The following is a 26,667-nucleotide window of genomic DNA, read 5'->3' on the forward strand; positions in this document are numbered from 1 at the left end:
GTGGTTGACGGAGCTTTAACCATGTGCCACCTTTGTGGAATGTTGGTGTTTATTTCAAAGGGACTGGAGTATAAAAGTAGAGAAGTGTTGTTGAGACCACACATGGAGTATTGTTTCCAGTTTTGGTCTCCTTATTTGAGGAAGGATGTGGTGGCATTGGAAGCGGTTCAGAAGAAATTCACCAGATTGATTCCGGGGATGAAAGGCTTGACATATGAGGAGAGATTAAACAGTTTGGGCTTATACTCGCTGGAGCTTAGAAGGATGAGGGGATCTGATCGAGGTGTATAAAATACTAAATGGGATTGACAAAATAAACGTAGACCAAATGTTCTCTCTTGTGTGGAATTCTGGAATGAGAGGTCACAGATATAGGTTGAGAGGGAGATAGAGAACCTAGTGGAGTTGTATAACAACAACAATCTCTTCTTCAATGTCAGCAAAGCTAAAGAGCTGGTCATTGACGTCAGGAAGCAAAGCACTGTACACACGTCTGTCAGCATCAATGGGGCCGAGGTGGAGATGATTAACAGCTTCAAATTCCTAGGAGTACACATCACCAAAAATCTGTCCTGGTCCTCCCACGTCGACGCTATGACCAAGAAAGCACAACAGCACCTCTACTTCCTCAGGAAACTTTAGAAAATTCGACATGTCCACATTGACTCTTACCAACCTTTTATAGGTGCACCATAGAAAACATCATATCTGGCTGCATCACAGCTTGATATGGCAACTGCTCGGCCTAAGACTGGAAGAAACTTCAGAGAGTCGTGAACACCATCCAGTCCATCACACAAATCAGCCTCCCATCCATTGAATCTGTCTACACCTCCTGCTTCCTTGGTAAAACGAGCAGCACAATCAAAGACCCCTCTTACCTGGCTTACTCAATATTCCAACTTCTTCCATCGGGCAGGAGATACAGAAGTCTGAGAACACGTACTAACGTATTCTTCCCAGCTCTTACCAGACTCCTAAATGACCCTCTTATGGACAGATGGACCTATGGACTGATCTGATCTCTTCACACATCATCTCTACTGAGTAGTACTACTCAGTAGTATGCTTCTGTATGGTTCACCTGATGCCTGTGTCTATGTATTTACATTGTGTATTTTATGTTTGCCCTATTATGTATTTTCTTTTCATGTACGGAATGATCTGTTTGAGCTGCACGCAGAACAATACTTTTCAATGTACCTCGGTCCACGTGACAATAAACCAATCCAATCCAATCCAGAGGCGGTAGATTTAGAACTGAGATGAGGAGGAACTACTTCTCGTAGAGGGTGGTGAATTTAAGGAATTTTCTGCCCCAAAGTGCAGTGGTATGTGAGTCATAAAATGGTTTCAAGAAAGAGATAGATATATTTTTGATATTAAAAAAAAAAAACGGTTAGGCAACAGGTGGGGAGGTGGATCTGAGATCAGGAAGAGATCAGTTATGATCTGATTGAATGGCAGAGCAGACTCAAAGGGCTGGATTGCATACTTTTTCTCCTAATTCCTATGTTCCTGTGGTCCTATGTTCCTATTTCCCACTTTTTTCCATCATTCTTTACCTTCACTCTCAGCTTCCACCTCACCAGCCTCTACATTCAATGTATTATCCTATGCCATTCCTGCCACATCTAGTACAAGGCTACCAGTAATCATATCTTGCTTCTGCATTACAAAAGGGCCATTACTTTTGTGACCCTGGTAAGCGTGATGTAATGGTATTGTCATTGGACTAGTAATCCAGAGACCTGGGGTAATGAGCTGGGGACCTGGGCTCAAATCCCACTACAGCGAATGGTGAAAGAAATCTGGAATTAAGTCTAATGCTAATCATGAAACCATTGTCGTAAAATACCATCTGCTTGACTGATGCCCGTTGGGGAAGGAAATCTGCCACCCTTATCTGGTCTGGCCTACATGTAATTCCAGATCCACTGCAATGTGGTTGACTGTTCAATGGTTGAGCAGGCCACTCAGTTCTGAGTGTGTGTATATGACGGCTGGGAATTGGAAATTGGATAATAGTTAACCAGTTGTATTTGCTGCATATTTCATTATAGTTCTTATTGTAAAAAGTAATTGTGTTTAAATTTACGAACTTGTTGACTATTATTGGGCAGCCAAGGGCCAAAGACTTGGGGTATTTTTTCTAAGAATTACTTGATAATTCAATTGTGTTGCGACTCCGAGTCAAGGGGGCTAGAATTGACCGCACCTTAAGCACAGGGTGCCATAACAGCTTTATTATTTACGAAGAACATGGCCACTGCTTTGTAATTAGTAAATGCTTCTCTATTGTTTTTGAGCTATTTTCAATTATATGAAATCAGGTTACTCAGAATTGATGGGCGACTAGGATTAAAAATGCTTATTTTCTCTGATAAAACAAGTTTATCTTAATAAAGATGTATCTGGTGACTATTCTTAAATATAAGGATTTTTTTAATGTAACTTTTAACAAAATAAAGTACAAATTTCTATCTTATTGTGCTGGTCCTTGATAGGTTTTGCATTCACTGATATCCAAATCAATAGAACAATTTTGAGCGACTTCCAGGCTGCCGATTGTGCCCAAAGCGGAAAGTGTGGACCACTATAATTTGGAATTCCAGAAAGGTTATTTTTCTTCAAAAATAAATAATCTTTCCATAAAGCTAGCACAGTTGCAGCAACCTATGATTTTGAGATGTTGGAAATTTCAACATTGCTTTTCTGTCCAGGCTGCAAAAAGAAAAATAATTAACTTTCAACTCGTGCAAGTGGATGATGTGATTCAAAGAGCAGAAATATGGATTCCATTATTGACTGCTATAACTGTCTTTGTGTAATTGATTTCAGAGCCCAGATATGTTGTAACAAAGCCATGGAGTACTGATGCCATCTACTGGTTTTGGTGAGTCAGCCATCAACATATGGGAAGTGGAACCGTAAGTTTTAGACTGTATAGGGAGAGTGCATAGTGAAAAGTAGTGAAATGCCAATTTTACAAAAAGTTTCAGAGGTACGAAATGAACAACATTTTACGAGTGCAAGAGAAATGGTTCAGCTTTTATAGATTAATCATTTACAGCCTAAGGTGGGCATTCCTTCAGTTTTATACTGTGCGTTTCCAGTTGGTAGGTCCTGCACCTTTAATGTCTACATTTTGATTTTGGGGTCACTAACAATGCAAACGGCTACTGCCCTTAAGTGAATCGTTTCTGTGTCTTACATAGACAAAGCAAAGGCATGTGCTCATTCCTTTCCTTATTATTTGCATGTTCATTACAGCGCTGGTTGGTCTGGACCTCCGTCAGTAGCCACCCTAGTTGTAACAACTGTTAATTGATTATTGATGTACACTAGTACGGACAGAGTGAGTTAACCTTTTTATTTATTTCTTCCATGTGCTTTTAGACAGGGGTCTTGAGGGTTAGGAAGGTGAAGGGTATGAAACCCAATCAAATCGGGAGCAGACAAAGTCAGCGTTTATTGTCTGTCTGATAAGATGGAGTCACTTACTGGGTCACTGATAAAGACGGTTAAGAATTAAAACATGGTGTGGACCTCAAGTCACATCTGAGCCACAGGGACAGATGGCAGGTCATGCGTGAACCAGCTGGATTTTTATGACTTTGTGGTTGCCTTATTTTAAACTAATGCCAAATTTCTATTTTCATTTTTTAAGAACTGGCGTATTTTTGGATCTTCACAATACCATTTATGTATTAATCCACAAGCTGCCAATCCAAAGACATAAATACTTTCATATTATAAAAAGCTGCTATACATTATTTGTATAGAACTTATTACAAATAATGAACAATGATGACTTCAAACATAAATAGATTAAAAACAATTTATTTCAAGAAACATTGCTGTGTTTGGAAGAACAGTTTGTCAAATTTACAGCACAATTTGTACTGAGATATCATTTCAGAATTTGACATATTAACCAGTAACAAAAATACACAAATATAATAAAGAATAATGTAACATTGTCAAAGGAAAATAAAGAAAATGCATGGAACAGTACTTCAAAATCTCATTAGAACCATTAGGGGATAACTAATTGTCTAATTTAACTCCTTTGTAACTAGTTTTACTTCCTCCTAATTCGATCAGCAGTTGGAAGTTTGTTTCTTGAGGCATTTTTGTTGACGCTTATCTGCACTCTGCCCATATGCAATCCCTTGTTACAGTTAAATGCAATCTCTCCATGTTCATTAGAGATAGCTTCTTGGTGCAGGAAAAAAGCGCGACCTCAGACAGTACTTCACGGATCAAATAAATTAACTGCTACCTCTATCAGTAACTCTTCGTTTAAATAAAATTTAATTCCTATTGATTTTTTAAAAAATATCTGCTGATTAAGGATAGGCTTCTCCCCCTGTTGAGTTGAAAGATTTTAATTGAGATTGACAATGGGACTGATCTGAAATAGCTTAATTATCATAATTTTAAAGGAGGAATATTTTTTAATGAAATGGTTTTCATTAAAACTAGTTCTGGAGTTATTACTATAACAAATGTATTCAGGGCAGAGGAATAGCTTTATGGGTGTTTATTGCATGGCCATGGTGAATGTGGTGTAAAAGATACAACATTGACAGGACCAGGCAACATATTTCCTGGACATGTCTGGAGTGTGAGGATCAAAAAGGATTATAATAGTGACTGACTAAATAAATTATTTTTGTACTTGCGTCGTCTTTATGCATTCTGGGAGTCTCAACTCTATATCTACGACTAGCTTTGGATAATTGAGATTCTATTCAGTAGGCAGAAGTCTTTGCCTGCACAGGAATCTGTATACTGGTTAAATTACAGTAATATTGCGAGTACATGGAATGCGTAAAATGTTGTATTGGAGAGTAAATGCAATGGTTTCATTTCCTTGGAGATATTATGCCTTCCAGTTGTGCCTAAGACAAGAAAAAAATAATTTAATAACGAATACTGCTTTTTAAAAACAATGTAATTTCCAATCTATTATAATTGGACAATAATCTTTGAAAGCACAAGCAGAGATTAAGCTTGACGGTAATAAAGCATACTGATAAACCCCATTTTATATGTATATACTTTCAAGAGTATATAGGCCTTAATTAGACTGAAACTTTAAAAGATTGAGATACCCAATTATTTAAATGATACTGATTTTTCAGATGACCATCCCTAATTGCCGTTGAGAAGGTAGTGGTGAGCCACCTTCTTGAACCACTGCAGTCTGTGTGCTGGAGTTACACCAACAATGCTGTTAGGAAGGGAGTTCCTGGTTTTGACTCATTGACAGTGAAGCAGCAATGATATAGCTGATGTCTAAGTCGTGATGGTAAGTGATTTGGAGGAGAACATGCAGTTGGTGGTGTTCCCGTGCATCTGCGGCACTTGATCTTCTGTCAAAGGAATCTCAGCAAGTTATTTCAGTGCATCTTCTGCATAGTACACTCTGCAGCCACCCTGTGGTAGTGGGAGAGAAATGTTTCAGGTGGCAGATGGGGTGCTGATCAAGTGGGCTGTTTTGTCCTCCATGGTGTCAAGCTTCATGACTGATGTTGGAGCTGCACTCATCCAGGCAAAAAGGAAAGTATTCCATCACACTCCTGATTTTCACCACAGAATTGCCAGCATCTGATGTGTTCTTGTAGCCACAGTATTTATACGGCTGTCTACTTAGGTTTCTGATTAATGGTAACCCCCCCCAGGATGTTAATGGTGGGGATTTTGTGATGATAATGCCATTGAATATCAAGGGGAGGCAGTTACCTTCTCTCTTGTTGGAGGTGGCCATTGCCATCAGTCTCCAACAGCCACAACCATCTTTCTTTTTGCTAGGAATGACTCCAAACAGTGGAGAGTTTTCCCCGATTCCCATTTACTTTAATTTTGCTAGGGCTCCTTGAGGCCACACTCAGTTAAATGCTGCTTGATGTCAAGGGCAGTCACTCTCATCTCTGGAATTCAGCACTTTTGTCCACCTTTGCACCAAGGCTGTAATGTGGATTGCAGCCAAGTGGCCCTGTTGGAGTCCAAAGTGGTGAGTGGCACCTTCCAGCACTTTGCTGATGCTTGGGATGAACAGATTGGGTATATTTGGCCAGATTGGATTTGCCCTGCTTTTGGTGTTCAGGGTATACTTTGGTAATGTTCTACATTATCAAGTAGATGCCAGTGTTGTCACTGTACTGGAACAGCTTGATTAGTTTTGGAGTACAAGTGTTCAGTATTACAGCTGGGATGTTGTCAGGGCCATAGCCTTTTCTGTATCCAGTGCCTTCTGCCATTTCTTGGTGTCACTTAGTGTAAATTGAATTGGCTCAAGAATGTTTTTTGTGATGGGACCTCAGGAGAAGGTCAAGATGGATCATCTGAAGATGTTGCAAATTTTTCTGCCCTCTCTCATGCTGAACTTCTTTCTCTCATTAAGTTGTTTAATTGACTGATTTAAAGGGACATTTAAGCCCAAGTGTACCAATTGTCTTGCTGATTGCAACCTATTGACACTAAGTGGCCTGAAGTCAGTATTGTAATTAGAAAACTGAGACCAGTGTGTTTTAACAATTGAAAAGGCGGGGAATCTGGCAAGGAGAAGAACGTCAGTTTACATGTAGAAAAGCAGATAGATGAAGACATATGGAAGCAATTCAGCAACTTTTCAACATAGTCTCTCCAGCGACAATATTAAATTTGATCTCCTTGTGCATATTCACTTTGGTTCAACACACAATTAATGAATCAATCGTTTGTGTCTTACAGCATACAGTAGCACCTGCTTCCTCAGTAATTTGGCCATGATTTGGAATTGAGTCTAGAATCCTAGCCAGTAAAACTGCAAGGATGACCCTAAAACTGGGAAAATGCAACCCTTATGCTGTATGTAGACATTCAACTAACCTGGGAAAATTCATTTATTTTTAATGTACATGAAATGAGGATTTACCAGATGTGCTAATTCTATATTGAAACATTAAATAAAACTTAGTAACAGATGATATGAAAGTTGCAAAGAACAAAATATCAATGGAATCCCTAGATATTTTGTCTAACCGGTTTTAATTATAAGATTCCAGCTGCAGCTTAACTTGCTTCACTCACCTTAAGCTGCTGATTAGTTCGTTTGAGAAACTGTATTTCTTCCGCATGCTTCTTCTCCTCCACTTGCCGCCTTTCGTTCTCCCTTTTCTCTATAGCTTCGCACTTCGCTTTCTGCTCATTGAGCTGTCTCTCCAGTTCTTTCTTTTCTGCTTCCAGATCAATGATCTAGCCAGGGGAAAATATGCAAAGAAACTATTATACATACTGGAATGGTTAATTAAGTCAAATTGGTGGTGGTAAATAGTGGGGAGGAAAACCTTTGGTGACAGGATGAGATAAACAGACCGGTCAGATGGGCAGAACAGTGGCAAATGAAATTTAATCCTGAAAAGTGTGTGGTGATGCATTTTGGGAGGACTAACAAATCTAGGGAATACACAATGAATGGTAGGATGTTCGGAAGTATAGAGGACCAGACGGACCTTGGGCTCCATGTTCATGAATCCCTGAAGGCAGCAGGTCAGGCAGATAAGGTGGTTAAAAAGCATATGGGATACTTGCCTTTATAACCAAAGGATAAAATATAAAAGCAGGGAGGTTATGATAAAGCTGTATAAAACACTCATTAGGCCACAGCTAGAGTACTGTGTGCAGTTCTGGTTGCCACACTGTAGGAAGGGTGTGATTGCACTGGACAGAGTGCAGAGGAGATTCATCAGGATGTTGCCTGGGCTGGAACGTTTCAGCTAGGTTAGGCTGGGGCCTTAGAGCAGAGAAGGAGGGACCTGATTGGGGTGTACAAAATTATCAAGGACATAGATAAGGTAGATGGGAAGAAACTTTCCCCTTAGTAGAGGGGTCAGTGACCAAGGGCATAGATTTAAGACAAGGGGTAGGACATTTAGTGGGGATTTGAGGGAAAACCTTTTCGCCCAGAGGGTGGTGGGAGTCTGGAGCTCACTGCCTGAAAGATTGGGAGAGGTGGGAATTCTCACAACATTTAAGAAGCGTTTAGATGAGCACTTGAAACACCACAGCACACAAAGCTATGGACCAAGTGCTAGAAAATAGGATTAGAATAGTTAGGTGCTCGATGGCTGGTGCAGACATGATGAGCTGAAGGGCCTCTGTGTTGTAAAACTCTATGACTAAATTCTAATCATTTTTCATTCATGGGATGGAGATACCAATGTGAAAGCCAGCACTTATTGTTCATCCCTAACTGCCCTTTAGAAGGTGGTGATAAACCACCTTCTTGAACCACTGTTGTTCATGAAGTTTAGGTTACACCCTTAGTGATGATGGCGAGGGCACCCATGATTTTCACACAGCAGCAAAAAAGGAATGGCAATATATTTCCAAGACAGGAATGTGCACGATTTCAGGGAAAAACTTGAAGGTGTTGATGTCCCTATGATCCTGCTGCCCTTGTCATTCAAAGTGGTAGAGGTTGTGGGTTTGGAAGGTGCTATCGAAGGAGCCTTGGCAAGTTGCTATAGCGTATCTTGTAGATGGTGCACACAGCAGTTGTGGTGTGCCAGCAGTGGAGGAAGTGAATCCTTGACATGATGGATGTGGTGCCAATCAACCAGACTTATTGTTGGATAGTGACAAGAATTTTGAGTGTTGTTGGAGCTGCACCATCCAGGCAAATGGAGAGTATTCCATCACACTCCAAACTCATGCATTGTAAATGATAGAAAGATGGCAGCTGATCCAGTTAAGTTTTGTCGGACCCCAGGATGGTGATAGTGGGGAATTCAGCGATGATAATTCAATTGAAAGTCATGGGGAAGAGGTTGGACTCTCTCTTGTTGGGTATGATCATTATCTAGCACTTGTGTGGCACAAGTGTTTCTTGCCAAATCACAGGACTTAATGTGAAATGAAATGAAATGAAATTAAATGGAATGAAATGAAATGAATGAAAATGAAATGAAAATCGCTTATTGTCACGAGTAGGCTTCAATGAAGTTACTGTGAAAAGCCCCTAGTCGCCACATTCCGGCGCATGTTCGGGGAGGCTGGTACGGGAATTGAACCGTGCTGCTGGCCTGCCTTGGTCTGCTATTAAAAGCCAGCGATTTAGCCCAGTGAGCTAACCCAGCCCAAATGTTTCAGTATGCAAGCTCCAGGTTGCTTCATTATTTGAGGAGTTGTGAATGGAACTTTACACTGCAATCATCAGCAAAGATCTGCACTTCTGACTTACGATGGAACAAAAGGCTTTGATGAACCAGTTGAAGATGGTTAGGCCAATGATACTGCCCTGAGGAGCTCCTGTAGTAAAATCCTGGGAATGAACTGTGTGACCTCAAACAACCCCAATCACGTTTCTGTGCTAGGTATAACACAACAAGTGGAAGGTTTTCACCCTGATTCCCACCGACTAGGTAAGGTGCTCTTTTGGAGGGTCAGTGCAGAGTTGGTGGACCAAATTACCTCTTTCTGCACTGTCGGGATTCTATGATTCTAAACCTTTACGGGGTCCAGTTCATTCAGCCATTGAGTGAATTGAATTGGCTGAGACTGGCATCTGTGAAGCTGGGGACCTTAGGAGGAAGTCAAGCTGGATCATCCACTCAGCACTCTGGCTAAAGATCGTTGCTTCAACTTTATCTTTTGCAATCAAGTATTGGGCTCCACCATTATTGAGGAGGGGATGTGCATGGAGTCTCCCTGTCCTATTAGTTTTTGAGTTGTTCACCACCATTCACAACTAACAGCACAGATCTTTGATCTGATCCATTGGTTGTGGGAGTGCTTATCTCTAAATACAGCATGCTGTTCCACTGTTTAGTATGCATGCAGTCCTGCATTGTAGCTTCAAGGATTGGCACCTGTTAGGGTGCTTGATGCAGGGCAGCACGGTGGCGCAGTGGGTTAGTTCTGCTGCCTCACGACACCGAGGTCCCAGGTTCGATCCTGGCTCTGGGTCACTGTCCGTGTGGAGTTTGCACATTCTCCCTGTGCTTGCATGGGTTTCACCCCCACAACCCAAAGATGTGCAGTGTCGATGGATTGGCCTTACTAAATTGCCCCTTAACTGGAAAAAAATGAATTGGGTACTCTAAATTTAAGAAAAGAAAGGTATGCTTGGTGCTACACCAGACACATTCTCATACACTCATTAAACCATGCTTGGTCCCCTGACTTGGTGATAATAGTAGAGCGAAGGATAAAGTGGGCCACGAGGTTACAGGTTGTGGTGGAATGCAATTCTGCAGCTGCTGATGGCCCACAGCACATCATGGATGACTACCTTTGAATTTTTAGACCATTTCTGAATCTATCCCATTTTATGATGAGGTGGTAGTGCCGCACAACACAATGGAGACTGACCTACATGTGAAAAAAGAACTGTCCTACCAATACTGTTACTGATGCTGTCATGTACAAATACATCTTCAATAGGTATGTTGGTGAGGAAGAGGTCAAGAAGGCTTTTCCCCCATATTGTTTATCTCACCATCTGCCATAGGCCCAGTCAGGCATCTATATTCTCAGGACTTGGCTATCTAGTTCATTGTGGTGCTATGAGCCATTCATGGTGATGGGCATTGAAGTCCCCCACCATGAGTACATTTTCTACTTTTGCTATCTTCATTGCCATATCCAAGTGGTGTTCAACATGAGAAGTACTAATTCATCAGCTGAATGAGGGCCAATGATTGTAATCAGCAAGAGGTTTCCTTGCATGTGTTGACTTGAAGTCATAAGCCTTTATGGAGTCAATGTTGAGGACTCCCAGGGCCACTCCCTCTCAACAGTGTACCTCCGCACCACCACCTCTGGTGTGTCGGACCTGCATGTGGCAAAGGATATATCTAGGGGATGGGGGAGCCTGAAATGTATGAAAAGGTATGGTTCTGTGAGTATGACTCTGTCTGCAACTGTTGCTTGTCTAGTTTTTTTCCAATGTTGGCACAAGTTCCCAGTTAGTGAAGAGGACTTTGAAAGGTTGATTGAGATGGGTATGCTTTTGTCAAAGTGTCTTTTTTAAAAATTATTCAACTACTTTTGCAGCAATTTGACACAACTGAGTTGATTGCTAGGACATTTAGAGGTCAGCTGAGAGTCAACAACATTATTATGGATTTAGAATCACTTACGATCCACACCTGCAAGGACAGCAAATATCCTTCCCTAAATGACATTAGTGAACCAGATGGATTTTTACGACATTCCAGCAGCTTTGTGATCACCAATACTGTGCTACCACATTCATACAGTAAAGCATATAAATTTAATAGAATCCTCAAACACACTGACTCTTTAGTTACCCCTTAAAGAGAAATAAATCTTTAGAGATGGTTAGAAAGGTATAAGTTGTGTATATGTTGATTTTTCCCTTTGTTTTTGAGACATTAAAGTCCGTACTGTATTATGACACAATGTTAGTTTTCTACCAAGTACTCATAACTGCTGCCCTATGTGCAGTTAACAACTTTCTGACGAGAAGTACAGTAATAATGACCATTTAAAAAATCGGATTCTTTAAAAAAAAAACTATCTACTTGCACAAGTCACTAAATTACAATTTTAACCAACAACAAATGTTTACCTTCTTCTCCATATCTGTTTTGCCCTCTTCTGCTTGCAAAGCTTTTCTCATCCCAAAAGCTACACTGCTTTCGTACAGGGTCTGATAGGCGGAAATGGTCATACGGATTTCATCGCGGACTCGCAACAACAATAAGCCACGCTCAGCACAGTTTATGGTCACCTGTCTGATCAGTTCATCTGTGAAAGACAAACACAACTCGAAAAAAATAACTTATGCTTTATCATAGAATTTACAGTGCCGAAGGAGGCCATTCAGCCCATCGAGTCTGCACCGGCTCTTGGAAAGAGCACCCTACCCAAGGTCAACACCTCCACCCTATCCCCATAATCCAGTAACCCCACCCGACACTAAGGGCAATTTATCATGGCCAATCCACCTAACCTGCGCATCTTTGGACTGTGGGAGGATACCGGAGCACCCGGAGGAAACCCACGCACACACGGGGAGGATGTGCAGACTCCGCACAGACAGTGACCCAAGCCAGAATCAAACCTGGGACCCTGGAGCTGTGAAGCAATTGTGATATCCACAATGCTACCGTGCTGCCCCAAAGGTTTATCCTCAAACTATGACCCCTAGTTCTGGACTCCCCCACCATCGGGAACATTCTTTCTGAATCTACCTGTGAAAATGAAATGAAATGAAATGAAAATCGCTTGTCACAAGTAGGCTTCAATTAAGTTACTGTGAAAAGCCCCTAGTCGCCACATTCCGGCGCCTGTTCGGGGAGGTTGGTATGGGAATCGAACCGTGCTGCTGGCCTGCCTTGGTCTGCTTTCAAAGCCAGCAATTTAGCAGAGTGTGCTAAACCAGCCCCCGTCTCGGCCTACATAGCTCATGTGTCACAGCAGCAGAGCCTCTTGATGTTGCATCACAAAAAGTGCTGTGATGAATGGTTACTGCCTTATCATCATGTAAGGTGATGTCCCCTTTAAGACCGGGCTTGGAACCCTGGGGACTCCGCCTCTGGCTCCGCCCATCTGTGAGCCATATATAAAGGGTTGCCTCATGGGCTGTGCAGCAGTCAGCACATGTCTCAGCTCTAGCATAGTTCTTAGTCTAATAAAGCCTATTCCCAGCATGTCTAATTCCAGTTTTTAAATTAAGTACATTAATTAGGAGTATGGCAGCATGCATTTTATTACATTTAACATAATGTGATCATTCAGTACAGTAATTTCCACTTCAAGTAAAGTAAAGTGATAATTTTCATCCTTAATCAATATTCTTCAGTGTTGCTGGTGTTAATAAATAGCAGCTGTGTTGGATTTAATTTTTCTGGCTATTAAATTACTAAAATGTCATCAATTATATAAATTAATCAGTAGTGGCATAGTGGTTAGCACTGTTTCACAGCACCAGGGACATTTTGCTTCTGCACCCATTTCCATTTGTGTACATTGTATGTGTTAGATTTTAGTGTTTTTTGTGGGATGAAGAGATTCTTATGATGAAAGGGAGCCAGATTACAGAATTTCTCTGAAGAATTATCCTTAATTTTTATGCGTTTTATCAATGTAACAAAAGCTATGCGGCCTTGAAGAGACTCACCAAAGCACTGCGAGTAGAGCTCCCTACGGACTGGGCAAATTCCAGTCTCCCGAGCTTGCCGCTGCTGCAGCTTGAGGTCTAGTTGTTCCTGCAGATGGACAACATCAATCCGAGTGCAGGGAGTACTGGATACCTGCTGAATCCACAGCTGCGAGTTCTCCGTCCATTCTCTGCAACACAATGTAAATTGGCCGAGGGTGATAAGCGCTAATGAAATGGAACAGTGCAATAATCTTTTGGGAATTGGTATGTTATCCGCTTTGCATCTTCTCCCTCTCAGTTTGTCAACTGGTGTACACAACAGCCATGGATTTAAAATATTTTTGAAATCTGTCAGGATTGAAAACACCCAATACCAAGTTGGTTTAACATGGAATAATAAAGCTTTCTCTATCCTGCCCTCACAATGCACCTCATCTCTAACTCAGAAGAGCATTTATTTTGCCAGTCAGCCATCCTTGTTCTATTTTCAGTGGGATGGCAATCCAGTAACAGATAGCAAACAGTTTTGTTTTCTGACGGCTGGGTTTAAGATCGTAAATCTCAATGGAGATAATTCATCCCACAGATTAAAATCACCTGTACAAAGCCTGGAAAGTCATGTTAACCTCTGTCTGAAACAAAAGCAGAAAACAGTGAAAATCTCAGCCAGTAAGGCCGATTCTGCAGAGAGAACCAGGCAGGATTTTGAGCCCCATCAAGGCCAAGAATGGAGGCAGGCAAGAGCTTAAAATAACCCCAATAACCAGCGTGCCAGTTCCATGATTCTACCCAGCTGCAGGCCATTTTTGCAGAGCCGGAATTAAGGAGGCCCACTGGAATTTTTCCAGTTAGCCTCCAAGTTCACAGAAGTGCCAGGGGCCTGTTTTGGTGACTGGGTGTGGTCTGCGGGAAGCCAAAAGGTAGATCAAGAGTCCCTCTGTTCCTGCCTGGATGCAGAAGTAGCCACAGGCTGCCCCTGTGGAGGGGTGTCCTCCCAGCAGCGGCCTTGCTGCAAGGTCGACTTTTTACTTTATGTTTAAAAAATTGGAGAGTTGGTGTCTCCACCTTAAAGTGCTGTCTTACTCGCTTAGCCTCTATTGCAGCCTGCTTGAGTTCATTTTAAGCTGGAAGGCCTCTGATTTGTCCTCCAATTTTGAGAGCCCACTTGGTGTCATTAATAGGATGGGGAGCCTTCCATTATGCCAAATGAGGGAGCACACAATAAAAATCACAATGAATGCCTTCCACCCTCTATCTCCAAGGGAGTGAGATTTGGACCTGGAAACTATCCTGATCTCTGTTTTACACCCCTGGAGGGAAAATCCTGCAAAATGTTACAAATTGATGACCTTTATACTGATCATGAATGGAAACTAAGACGTAGAGTCCTTAGCAATGTTAAGGGTGATTATAGACACATATCATGGCATCATAGAAGTGGCAAGAAGAAGAAAAGTTTTTTTAATGCCATTGAATCAGTGACAACAAGTTTGCTCTACTTTATTCTAATTTCCCAGTCAGACTATTTTGGAATGTATGGTTATGACTGAGCTATTTAAAACGTTTGTCAATTGTCATCTACACACGGGTGCTAACTGAAAGTTTAATTATGTAGATCAATTATCAGTGGGACAGATATTTTGGAAGTTAAGGTGCCTTGTGTTCATTGAATTTTAACTGATGTACTAGGTTGCACATTGTAATCAGAGGTGCATGCTCACACATTCCAGTTATTTGTGTAGTCATTTAAAAAAAATAAATTTAGAGTGCACAATTATTTTTCTCCAATTAAGGGGCAATTTAGCGTGGCCGATCCACCTAACCTGCACATCTTTGGGTTGTGGGGGTGAAACCCACGCAAACAGGGGGAGAATGTGCAAACTCCACACAGACAGTGACCTGGGGCTGGGATCGAACCTGGGACCTCAGCATTGTAGACTTTAGTGCACTGCACCACCGTGCTGCCCTATTTGCATAGTCATACTTTAAAATCTGATTATTCTTTGGATGCTGATTGTTGCCTGTAATAATGTATTCTGATCTAGTTGTTGGGAATTATGAACATAGTGCATCCCTGGTACTCGATTTATTCGAATCAGAAATATTTAATAATTTAATAAGTGTTACTTAGTGAGTGAATTGAACTATTATATTCATAGATTTCCCTTTGTTTTGTTTTAAAATTTACTCCTCAAAGCCTCAGTTGTAACTGAGCAAGATGGACTGGAATGTACATGGTTCAGTCACTAGACTGCGTAGTGCTAGTTATTTTCATCTGGGGCAACAGTAAGGCATCAGCCTGGCCTAGATGCTAGCATTCTAGCTTCTGAATTAAAAGGTTGTGGGTTCAAGTCTCACTCCTGACAGTGGACACATAATGTAGGTTGGCAATTCAGTGCAATACTTGTGGTAAACCACGTTATTTTGTTTATTGTATTATATTCACTGTGTCGTGTTGCACATGCCTGGGCTTGTCCAGGTTGGCTCCGCCTGTGGCTCCTCCCCTCGGGGCTTCTGTATAAAAGTGGCAAGTCTCCGCCTACGGACCCAGTTCGGGTGCAGAGGCAGGAGGCTTGCTGTTTAGTGTATTAAAGCCTCAGTTACGTTCATCACTCGTCGTGTGTTATTGATGGTGTATCAATTTAATACACTAAACTTCTAAAGATGGATTCTTCACTCAAGATGAACTCCTCACTCAAGCCTGATCGCTGGCAACTGGACACCCAAGCAGCCAATGCTACAGAGGCCTTTGAACACTGGCTAAGCTGCTTCGAGGCCTACCTCGCATCTTTCAATGAAGACTTCACGGAACTCCAGAAGAAGCAGGTCCTCCACGCACAGGTGAGCCAAGAGTCTTTAACCTCATCAGGGACACCCCCTCGTACGCGGAGACGATAACGCTGCTAAAAGGACATTATGTGAAATCCGTCAACCAGGTATATGCTAGGCACCTCCTCGCCACGAGATGCCAACACCCTGGGGAATCACTCGCGGAATTCCTGTGCGCCTTGCGCATCCTCTGTCGAAACTGTGACGGCCGGGCGATATCGGCTACCCAGCACGCGGAGCTGCTGATCAGGGACGCCTATGTCGTGGGCATGCACTCGAACTATATCCGCCAGTGTTTATTAGAAGGGGGGACACTCTGCCTCCCAGAGACAGTCCAGCTCACCAACTCACTGGAGGTGGCCTCCCAGAACATGGGGGCCTACACCTCCAACCGCGCGGCACCCTCGTGGGCCTCGTGGGCGCAGCCATCAATTGACCCGGGTGCAACGCAAGCCTGCGCCGCACAGCGGCCCGCCAATGCCGGAGGCCCGAAGTGCTACTTCTGCTGCCAGGGTACTCACCCACGACAACGCTGCCTGGCACAGAATGCTACTTGTAACGGCTGTGGGAAGAAGGGCCACTTCTCAAAAGCCTGCCAGGCCCGACCACCCCCCTAAATTTTCTAGGCCCAGCAGCGCTGCATGCTGCCGGTCGGGGCCAACCCAGCTGCCGCACCACCCGCCATGTGCGACCTGTGGGTGCCGCCATCTTTAATCTCAGCCGACACGTACGACACACGGGGGCCGCCATCTTGGATGCCATCTTGCACCTCGCCCGCCACGTGCTAACCATGGGGGCCGCCATCTTGCACCACGCCCGCCACGTGCGACTCATGGGGGCCGCCATCTTGGGACCCCTCCGCTGCCTCCCGGGAACCCAGCTCGCCGACCTTACGCTGGCCGCCGCTTCCGCCGACCGTCTTCCGACACTCGCCTCCGTCACTTTGGACCAGTCCCGGCCGCACCACCTCGCGAAGTCTACAAATGACTGTCCGGATCAACGGGCTCGAGACGGCCTGTCATTTCGACTCCGGGAGCACGGATAGCTTCATACACCCAGATACGGTAAGGCGCTGCTCCCTCCCCATCCTACCCGCGACCCAGAAAATCTCCCTGGCTTCCGGATCCCATGCAGTGGAGATCCAGGGGTGCTCTGTCGCGACCCTCACTGTGCAAGGCGTAGAGTACACCAACGTTAGGCTCTACGTCCTCCCACATCTCTGCGCTGCCCTATTATCGGGGCTCGACTTCCAGTGCTACCTCCAGAGCCTTACCCTAAAGTTCAACGGACCCCTGCCCCACCTCATCGTCTGTAGCTTCGCAACCCTTAAGGTCGCCCCACCCTCCCTCTTCGCAAACCACACCCCGGACTGTAAGCCCGTCGCTACCAGAAGCAGATGCTACAGTGCCCAGGACAGGGCCTTCATCAGGTCAGAGGTCCAGCGACTCCTGCGAGAGGGGATCATTGAAGCTAGTAACAGCCCCTGGAGAGCCCAAGTGGTGGTCGCCAAGACTGGGGAGAAGCACCGGATGGTCATCGATTATAGCTAGACCATCAACCGGTACACGCAGCTCGATGCGTACCCCCTCCCCCGCATATCTGACATGGTCAATCAGTTTGCGCAGTATCGAGTCTTCTCTACAGTCGACTTGAAGTCTGCGTACCACCAGCTCCCTCTCCGCCCGGAGGACTGCCAATACACTGTCTTCGAGGCAGACGGCCGCCTCTATCACTTCCTCAGGGTTCCCTTCGGCGTCACCAACGGGGTCTCAGTCTTCCAAAGGGAAATGGACCGAATGGTTGACAAGTACGGGCTGCAGGCCACGTTCCCGTACCTAGATAATGTCACCATCTGCGGCCATGACCAGCAGGACCATGACACAGCTTCCTCCACACCGCGAAACTCCTGAACCTCACTGATAATAAAGAGATGCGTCTTTCGCACAACCCACCTGGCCATCCTCGGCTACGTCGTGGAACATGGAGTCCTAGGGCCCGACCCCGACCACATGTGCCCCCTCCTGGAACTCCCCCTTCCCCACTGCCCAAGGCCCTGAAGAGATGCCTGGGGTTCTTCTCTTACTATGCCCAGTGGGTCCCCAACGACACGGACAAGGCCCGCCCACTGATCAAGTCCACCACGTTTCCCCTGGAGACTGAGGCCCGACTGGCCTTCGATCGCATCAAAGCAGACATCGTCAAAGCCGTGATGCACGCTGTGGACGGGTCCATCCCTTTCCAAGTGGAGAGCGATGGGTCGGACTTTGCTCTGGCCGCTACAGGCAGGCAGGACCGTGGCTTTCTTCTCCGTACCGTCCATGCCTCTGAAATTCGACACTCCTCCATCGAAAAAGAGGCCCAAGCCATAGTAGAAGCTGTGAGACATTGGAGGCATTACCTGGCCGGCAGGCGATTCACTCTCCTCACTGACCAACGGTCGGTTGCCTTCATGTTTAACAATACACAGCGGGGCAAAATCAAGAATGACAATATCCTGAGGTGGAGGATCGAGCTCTCCACCTACAGCTATGACATCTTGTATCGGCCCGGGAAGCTCAATGAGCCCCCAGATGCCCTCTCCCGCGGTACATGTGCCAGCAAACAAGTAGACCGACTCAGGGCCCTCCACAATGACCTCTGTCACCCGGGGGGGTCACCCACTCTTTCCACTTTATCAAGGCTCGCAACCTGCCCTACCCCATCGAGGAGGTCAGGTCCGTGACCAGGGACTGCCAGGTCTGCGAGGAGTGCAAATTGCACTTCTATCGACCAGACAGAGCACATCTGGTAAAGGCCTCCCGCCCTTTTGAGCGCATCAGCATGGACTTAAGGGCCCCTCCCCTCCACTAACCGTAACGTGTACTTCCTCAACATCGTTGATGAGTACTCCAGATTCCCCTTCGCCATCCCCTGCTCTGACATGACCTCTGTCTCCATTATCAAGGCCCTGCACAGCCTTTTCACCCTGTTCTGGTTCCCCGCCTATATCCACAGTGATCGGGGCTCCTCCTTTATGAGCGACGAGTTCCGACAGTTCCTGCTCAGCAAAGGCATCGCCTCCAGCAGGACGACCAGCTATAACCTCCAGGGAAACGGACAGGTGGAGAGGGAGAACGCGATGGGCTGGAAGGCCGTTCTCCAGACCTTATGGTCGAAAAGTCTCCCAGTCTCCCGCTGGCAGGAGGTCCTCCCCGATGCGTTCCACTCCATCCAGTCACTTCTATGTACGGCCACTAACCAGACTCCGCTTGAGCGTATGTTTGCCTTCCCCAGGAAGTCCACCTCCGGGGTCTCGCTTCCGTCCTGGCTGATAGTCCCGGGGCCCGTTCTCCTCCGCAAGCGTGCGAGGAGCCATAAAACCGACCCCCTCATTGAGAAGGTCCTGCTGCTCCATGTGAACCCCCAATATGCCCACGTGACACACCAGGACACGGTCTCCCTTCGGGTTTTGGCTCCTGCAGGCTCCCCGGTGACGATCACCATCACACCCCACCCTACATCGTCTCACCCCACCTCCGCTCACCTCACTCACGAACTGACTCCAGCAGGCCCACCGAGGACAAGCACCACCACCACCCCCGCCCATACATCCCCCCCCCCCTTCGCCGACTCAATATCTGGGTGAAGATGATGACAACACACTCCTGGACGCGCAAGTCTCGACGCCGGCGCCAACACCACAGCTGGGACTGAGGCGGTCACAGCGGAAGGTCAAGGTCCCCAACAGACTTGATCTTTAACACCACTTCACCCCCGCCGGACTTTTTTTAAACAGGGGGTGAATGTGGTAAGCCACGTTATTTGTTTATTGTATTATATTCACTGTGCTGTGTTATACATGCCTGGGCTTGTCCAGGCTGGCTCCGCCTGTGGCTCCTCCCCTCGGGGCTTCTGTATAAAAGTGGCAAGTCTCCGCCTCCGGACACAGTTCGAGTCCCGAGGCAGGCTTGCTGTTTAGTGTATTAAAGCCTCAGTTACGTTTATCACTCCGTCTATTATTGATGGTGTATCAATACTGACGTGCTGAATTGTTTCAGGTGCTACATTTGGATGAGACATTAAACCAAGGTTCAACTCCTGCTCCAGCTGAGGTGGACTTGGAACTTTGTCCTGCCCCTGAGAGTGTAAGGCAACGACAAACCACCAGTGACAAGAAAAAAGCTCAGGATGAAACATCAGCAGACAATGAGGCAAGGAACTGCCCTCAGGCAGAACACACATAACATGGCATTAAATTAAGGCTTTGTCTGTCTGTCCAGGTGAATGTAAAAGATGTTATGGCAGTTTTTGAAGAGTTTGCTTGATATCCTAGTCAATGGGTTCCTTCAACCAACAACAACTAGCATTTATATAGCACCTTAACATAGCACGAGTTCATAAATACAAATTTGACACTAATACCTGGGGGGTAAAATTGCATTTAAAATCTCCTCAGTCTGCTTGGTGCCATCTAAAGTAACTGGTTTGGCTTTTGGAGGATTTGGAATTGGTGATGTAGATGTAGGTTGCTGGGAGCTCACTTTGAAGGGCCGAGCCTGCAATGGATAAAAAGACAAATTGAATTCTGCAGTGCAACACTGACCTACCATGTGCTGGAATCTCCAGCAGATACAAATCCCTGATCCTTCTGTGAGCCAGAAATATTACTTTCAAAACTAAACAAAAACAACTTAGACCCTTTCCTTTTCAAAGTGCCCACTTCTGTGCTCAGGGGTACTGTGTGACGTTGACCAAAAATCCCAGTGGAGAATGCATCCACTTATTGATTTTTAGTGACATTTTACAGCACAATATAATAAAACACTGCACCACTGTATATATCCCACATAATTGGCTTCTGTCCCGTATTTCTTTTTCAACGGTTACAATAGAGAAAGCTAAAAATATGAAGGTAAAATATTTCTCATGATCAGACTAGCAAAAACCATCTAGATTTTTTCCAACACAACAAAATCTAGGCTATGAAAATATGTCTGCTGTGATTGTTCAGCTCACTTGCTAGGATTCTTAACTGTGAGTAGAAGTTTGAGGATTCAAGCCCCACCCAAGATTTGAGCACTGCATCTTAGCTGGTTGGAGATGGTGTTACATTTTTGGAGGAGATGAAACAGAAATTCCTTTGTATCTTGCCAAAAGCTGAATGTGAAATCAGAGTTGGACTTGCAAATTTCACAGTCGCATGCCCATGCCAGAAGCTCACAGAAAATGTAGCTGCCATCAAATTGGTAGACAACTATTAGTTGACTGCCAGGAATGGTGGGATCATTAAAACATAATAGGGGTCCTACCCTGTAAGAAATTGGTGTCTGGGACTTTCCAGTACCGCCCAAGAAAAATATGATGCCAAGTTTTAGGAAGTTGATTCAAACTGCACTATTTTGTTTTGAAGTATATTTATTAAGATTTTATATTTTCGAGACTAACGCAACAAAATAACACATTGCTTTAAACATGCAGAAATGGCTTAAGATACACGAGTACAGTATGGAACAGGAGAACGACATCACAACTGGCTATATACAATTACTGGACAAAACTAGATACTCATATGGCCCCATCAAAGATCAAGGGGAAGCAGGATTGTGGTGATGTGCATCAATGTAAATGCATGTAGTCTAGCTAGACACTAGAGGGAGCACCAAAGACATCACACACACACACACTCAACCAATAGATCAGATAGATAGGATACGACCAATGGACATTCACGATACACATGGAGGTGACACAACCACAGGGGGGCATTACACCAACCCATATATAAAGGACACCACACACATGATCTGCCTCTTTCCAGTGGAAACAGTCAGTGAGTAGAGACACAGGGTTGATTCAATATTACACCCACCTCGTGGAATGCAGCAGCTGGTTAGTCAGTCAGGGTAGCTATAGTAGGATTAGCAGTAGTGTCGAACCCGAGTAATAGAAGTATAAATAGTTTAATAAACATGTTGAAGTTATCTCCACGTCTGAACCATCCTTTGTCAAGTGCAGCACAAGGAAGCCGCTTATGTTACACCTACAACATAACAAATCAAGGATAAAGTCATAAAGACATGGCAAAACGGTGCACACCCTTCCACGCTACGTGTCCACAATCATCACAGGAAATCAGGATAAATTTCCTGTGGCCTGATCAGGTGTGCACCAATGTACAACTCCCTAGACCCCAGCAGCGCTAAAGGCATCAACAACCCATAAGAGCCTCCTCTCTTCGAATATCAAACCCATCTGCATTTATGTAGGAGCCAGGAACAGGTTCATCATGCCAATCCTTATGAAAATCAAAGAAAATACATGAAAATTCCAGTTCTAAGGGGAGTTACATACATGACCCACAACATCAACTTAACCCCGATCTGAATTGAGCGGGAATGACGCGGCCAGCTCGGCCATCGCCCGCCCCTCACGACAAGCAGCCAGGACAAGACAATACAGGATCAGTGATCGGTGGACCCAACTGACCCATGGCCTCAAAGACAGAATACGCTGTGCTCCATCGAATCTGATGCACCCCACCTGCAGTATATTCAGGTACCTAATGCAGTGATGTGGGATATGGGAAGAGATCCTGTACCTTGTACTGTCTGATGTTCAAAAGTACTTTTCGGGAGTGGCGCCGTTGCCAGCATCCTCAACCCCGACCCCCTACACGAGTCCTCCTCCATCTTAACCCATTGGGACCCACCGTGCCCCCCCCCCCCCCCGCCCCCCGGCCTTAGCCCAGCTCCGCGCCTTCTCCGCAATCACCGCCCAGCAATAGTACAGTAAGTTTGGGAGGCTTAACCCCCTGCCTGTTGCCCTCTCTACAAGACCACCCTCCTAACCCTGCCCCCCTCCACCCACCCAAATAAAATAAACAAGGTGATCACTTTGTTCACCTCCCTGAAGAAAGATTTTGGTAGAAAAACAGTCAGGTACTGAAATAGTAACAAAAATCGCAGTAACACGTTCATTTTAACTGCCTGCACCCGGCCCGCCAATGACAGAGGGACGTTGTCCACTTTGCCAAATCGGCCTTCCCCACCAAACTAGTAAAATTATACCTTCGGAGCCCACCCTAATCCCATGCCACCTGCACCCCCAAGTACCTAAAGTGGGTTGCTGCCATACAAAATGGCTGCCCCCCCACTCTCACTCCCGGCTGACACACCATAAAATACCTGCTCTGGCCTAGGTTCAATTTAAATACCGAGAACGACCCAAATCTTTGGGGCAGCCCCATTATATTCTCCACCGCTGTGCCTGGCTCGGAGATGTACAGTAGATGATCGTCAGCATATGAAGATAACCAATGCTCCACTGCCGCCCCCCCCCCCCCCACCCTCCTGTCCCCTTCCACAACCCCGAGCTCCTTAGCGCGATGGCCAAAGGCTCAATAGCCAATGCAAACAACAGGGGAGACATAGGGCACCCTGCCTAGTACCCCAGAGCAGAGCAAAGTACCAAGTATTCCAAATTCATACTATCAGTACAAACACTCGCCATCGGCTCCCTATACAGCAACTGTACCCATGCCACAAACCTCGGCCCGATCCCAAATGTTTCTAAAACCACCATCTCCTCGATCAAACGCTTTCTCTGCATCTAGTGCCACCACCACCTCCGTCTCCTTTCCCTCCACCGGCGGCAACATGATCACATTTAACAACCTTCTCACATTTAAAAACAGCTAACTTCCCTTCACGAACCCCGTCTGATCCTCTCCGATCACCTTTGGGAGCCAACCTTGCCTTCAGCATCTTTGCCAATATCTTGCCATCTACATTCAATAGAGATATGGGCCGATACGACCCACATTCCACCGGGTCCTTATCCTTTTTTAACAACAGAAAGCCTGCCCCAATGTCTGTGGCAAGACCCCCCTACCTAGCGCCTCCTAAAACATTCCCAGCGCCAAATTTTCCTTCAACATCTTCTAATATTCCACTGGGAATCCATCCGGTCCCGCCGCCTTCCCTGACTGCATCCTCCCAACTGCTTTCTTCACCACCTGCTCCCCCACGACCCCTCCAGCCCTGTCCTGTCCTCCTCCCCCAACCTCGGGTACTCCAAACCGTCCAAGAACTCCCTCATCTCTTGCTCCTCTCCCAGTGCCTTCAACCTATACAACTTCTCACAGAACTCCTCAAAAACGTTATGATCTGCCCCGGGGCCACCACTAGCTTCCCCATCTTATTCCGCACCTCGGCTATCTCCCTCGCCGCCGTCTCTGTCTGGAGCTGGTCGGCCAACATATTGCCTTCTCCGCATATTCATAGACTGCCCCATTCACCCTTCTCAACTGGCGCACCACTTTCATGTGGACAACTGGTCAAACTTTGCCTGAACCTCCTTCCATTTGGCCAAAAGGGCCAGACCCGGATCCCCTGCATATCTCCTATCCACCTCCATCATCTCCTCTATCCTATGATTCTATACATTTTTGGCGCTCCTCCCTCTCTTCTTGTCCACCTTAGCCATAAATGTAATCATCTCCCCCTTACTACTGCCTTCAGAGCCTCCCAAACCACCGAACAGGCGCCGGAATATGGTGACTAGGGACTTTTCACAGTAACTTCATTGAAGCCTACTTGTGACAATAAGCGATTATTATTATTATTAACCACCGATTGTGAAACTTCCCCGGTGCAATTAAATCCTACATATTCCTCAATCACCTTCCCAATTTTATGGCAAAAACTCCGGTCCCCTAACAACCCTACATCCATTTTCCACCCCGGTGTCTGGGCCACCCCCTTCTCCAGAACCACATCCACCCAATGTGGCGTATTGTGGTCCAAAATCAATATTGCTGAATACCCCTGACACTTTGACCCCAGCCAATAACGCTTTCCCCACCGTAAAAAGTCTATTCTCGAGTACACTTTATGCACCGGGGAGAATAACGAATATCCTGTTCCCTCGGGTGCAGGAACCTCCATGGGTCTACTCCTCCCATGTCTCTCATAGGCCTGCCTGAGAGGGCAGCGAGCGTGGCTGAGACCTGTCCATCCTCGACTCTTGCACCATATTCCAATCTCCCCCTACTATTAACTCGTGGGGGTCCAAATCCGGGATGGCACCTAGCAACCTGTCCGCAAACCGTGCATCATCCCAGTTGGGGCCATACATGCTCACCAGCACCAGCAACCTCCCCTCTAACGCCCCCATCACGATCACATTCCTATCACCCTGGTATGCCACCACCTTCTCCATCTGACACCTCACCCTCTTGCCCACCAACACCGCTACCCCCCGCACCCGACTATCAAACCCCAAATGGAAAACCTGACACACCCAGCCCTTCCTGAACTCACCTGATCTTTCACCCTCAAATGGATCTCTTGCAGCATCACCACGTCGGCCTTTAGGCTCTTTAAATGTGCAAACACCCTCAACCTCTTCACCGGTCCCCCCAACCCCCTCACATTCCACGTTACTAATCTGACCGGGGTCTCTCATCCCCCACCCTCCTCCCATCTGCCATCATCATCACTCTGGGTTCTGCCCACTTGGCCTGACCTGCCCTGTCCCTTGTTGCCGTCGAACCCTTCCCCCCTCCCTCCCAGAATCCCATCCACTTCCTCTTGAAAACACCTCGCCCATTATCGATCCCATCTCCCCACCTTTCATAACTCCCAGGCTCATCAAAACCTGTTCGACCAGGTTCCAAAAACCGCCGTCCCTCCCCCCACCACACTCATATTCACTGGCGAACCTTTGCTTGCTAGTGTGGAGGCACCTGCCAGGCCCCCTCCCCATAACCCAGTCCCTCAAAACAAAGACAAACTAACAAACAACACAAGTGCAAACAAACGCACTCCAGAAAACCAACATAACCCCAAAGTTCAATACTATCCTACCCACTGTAACCCATAGCAGAGGGTACACTACCCTTCCCCACCAACCAACCTAAAAACCAACCAAACCCGCAATTGTTCCCCCACATACAAAATAAACGTCTTGAAACAAGAAAGGAGGCTGCATTTCACCCCCTATCCCTCTGTCCAGAACCAAACCACAGTCCCATCTCTCATTTTAACCCCAGTCCTTCAGCCTTCACGAATGCCTCCGCCGCCTCAAAGTAGAAGTCCTTTGAGTTATGGGTCACCCTCAGCTTCGCTGGGTAGACCAGGCCGAACTTCACACCATTACTGTCGAGTGCCATCTTCCCCCGACCAAAGGCCGCTCGCCTTCTCGCCAGCTCCACTGTTAAGTCCTTGTATAAACGAATACAAGCTCCTTCCCAGTCCTCCTCATGCCTTTGTTTTGCCCAACTCAGGACCTTCTCCTTGACATGTAATTTGTGGAAACAAATTATGACCACCCTTGAGGGCTCATTTGTCTTCACCTTGGGCCTGAGTGACCGATGAGCCCTATCCTGTTCGTACTGGGAGAGATCATCCCTCTCCCGAACAACTCCGCCAACATCTTTGCGAAGTGCTCAGTCGACCGCAGGCCCTCCACCCCTCTGGCAAGCCCACAATTCTTAAATTCTGCTGCCTCGAACTGTTCTCCAGGTCCTCCACCTAGGCTCGGAGTCCTTTGTTGGCCTCCACCACCCTCCACAGCTCATCACCCATCGAGGTGAACTAGTCACGATGTTGCAACAGAGCTTCCTCCACTTCTTCAATTTCTTTCCTTGCTCCTGTACCTCGGCTACTGTCTTCAATACCGCCGCCTTCACCGGGGCCAAATGCTGCCTTGATGTCAATGGCAGTCACTCTCCCCTCACC

At 45.9% G+C, this 26,667-nt stretch overlaps 1 protein-coding gene across 1 annotated transcript in view; it reads right to left on the reverse strand.

Moving 5' to 3' along the window:
* Window positions 1-3,827: 3,827 nt before the first annotated feature.
* The window catches only part of LOC140418257 (axonemal dynein light intermediate polypeptide 1-like), a 43,404-nt gene continuing 20,564 nt past the window's right edge, over window positions 3,828-26,667 (reverse strand). The window contains exons 2-6 of the mRNA XM_072501707.1: window positions 20,351-20,484; window positions 13,139-13,308; window positions 11,585-11,763; window positions 7,081-7,245; window positions 3,828-4,907 (exon numbers count right to left, since the gene is read on the reverse strand). Coding sequence (XP_072357808.1) covers window positions 4,872-4,907; window positions 7,081-7,245; window positions 11,585-11,763; window positions 13,139-13,308; window positions 20,351-20,484 — 684 coding nt within the window. The 3' untranslated portion in view covers window positions 3,828-4,871. The remainder of the gene's footprint in view (window positions 4,908-7,080; window positions 7,246-11,584; window positions 11,764-13,138; window positions 13,309-20,350; window positions 20,485-26,667) is intronic.

This window comes from Scyliorhinus torazame, chromosome 1 (genome assembly GCF_047496885.1).
Source record: "Scyliorhinus torazame isolate Kashiwa2021f chromosome 1, sScyTor2.1, whole genome shotgun sequence".
NCBI classification, from domain to species: Eukaryota; Metazoa; Chordata; class Chondrichthyes; order Carcharhiniformes; family Scyliorhinidae; genus Scyliorhinus; species Scyliorhinus torazame.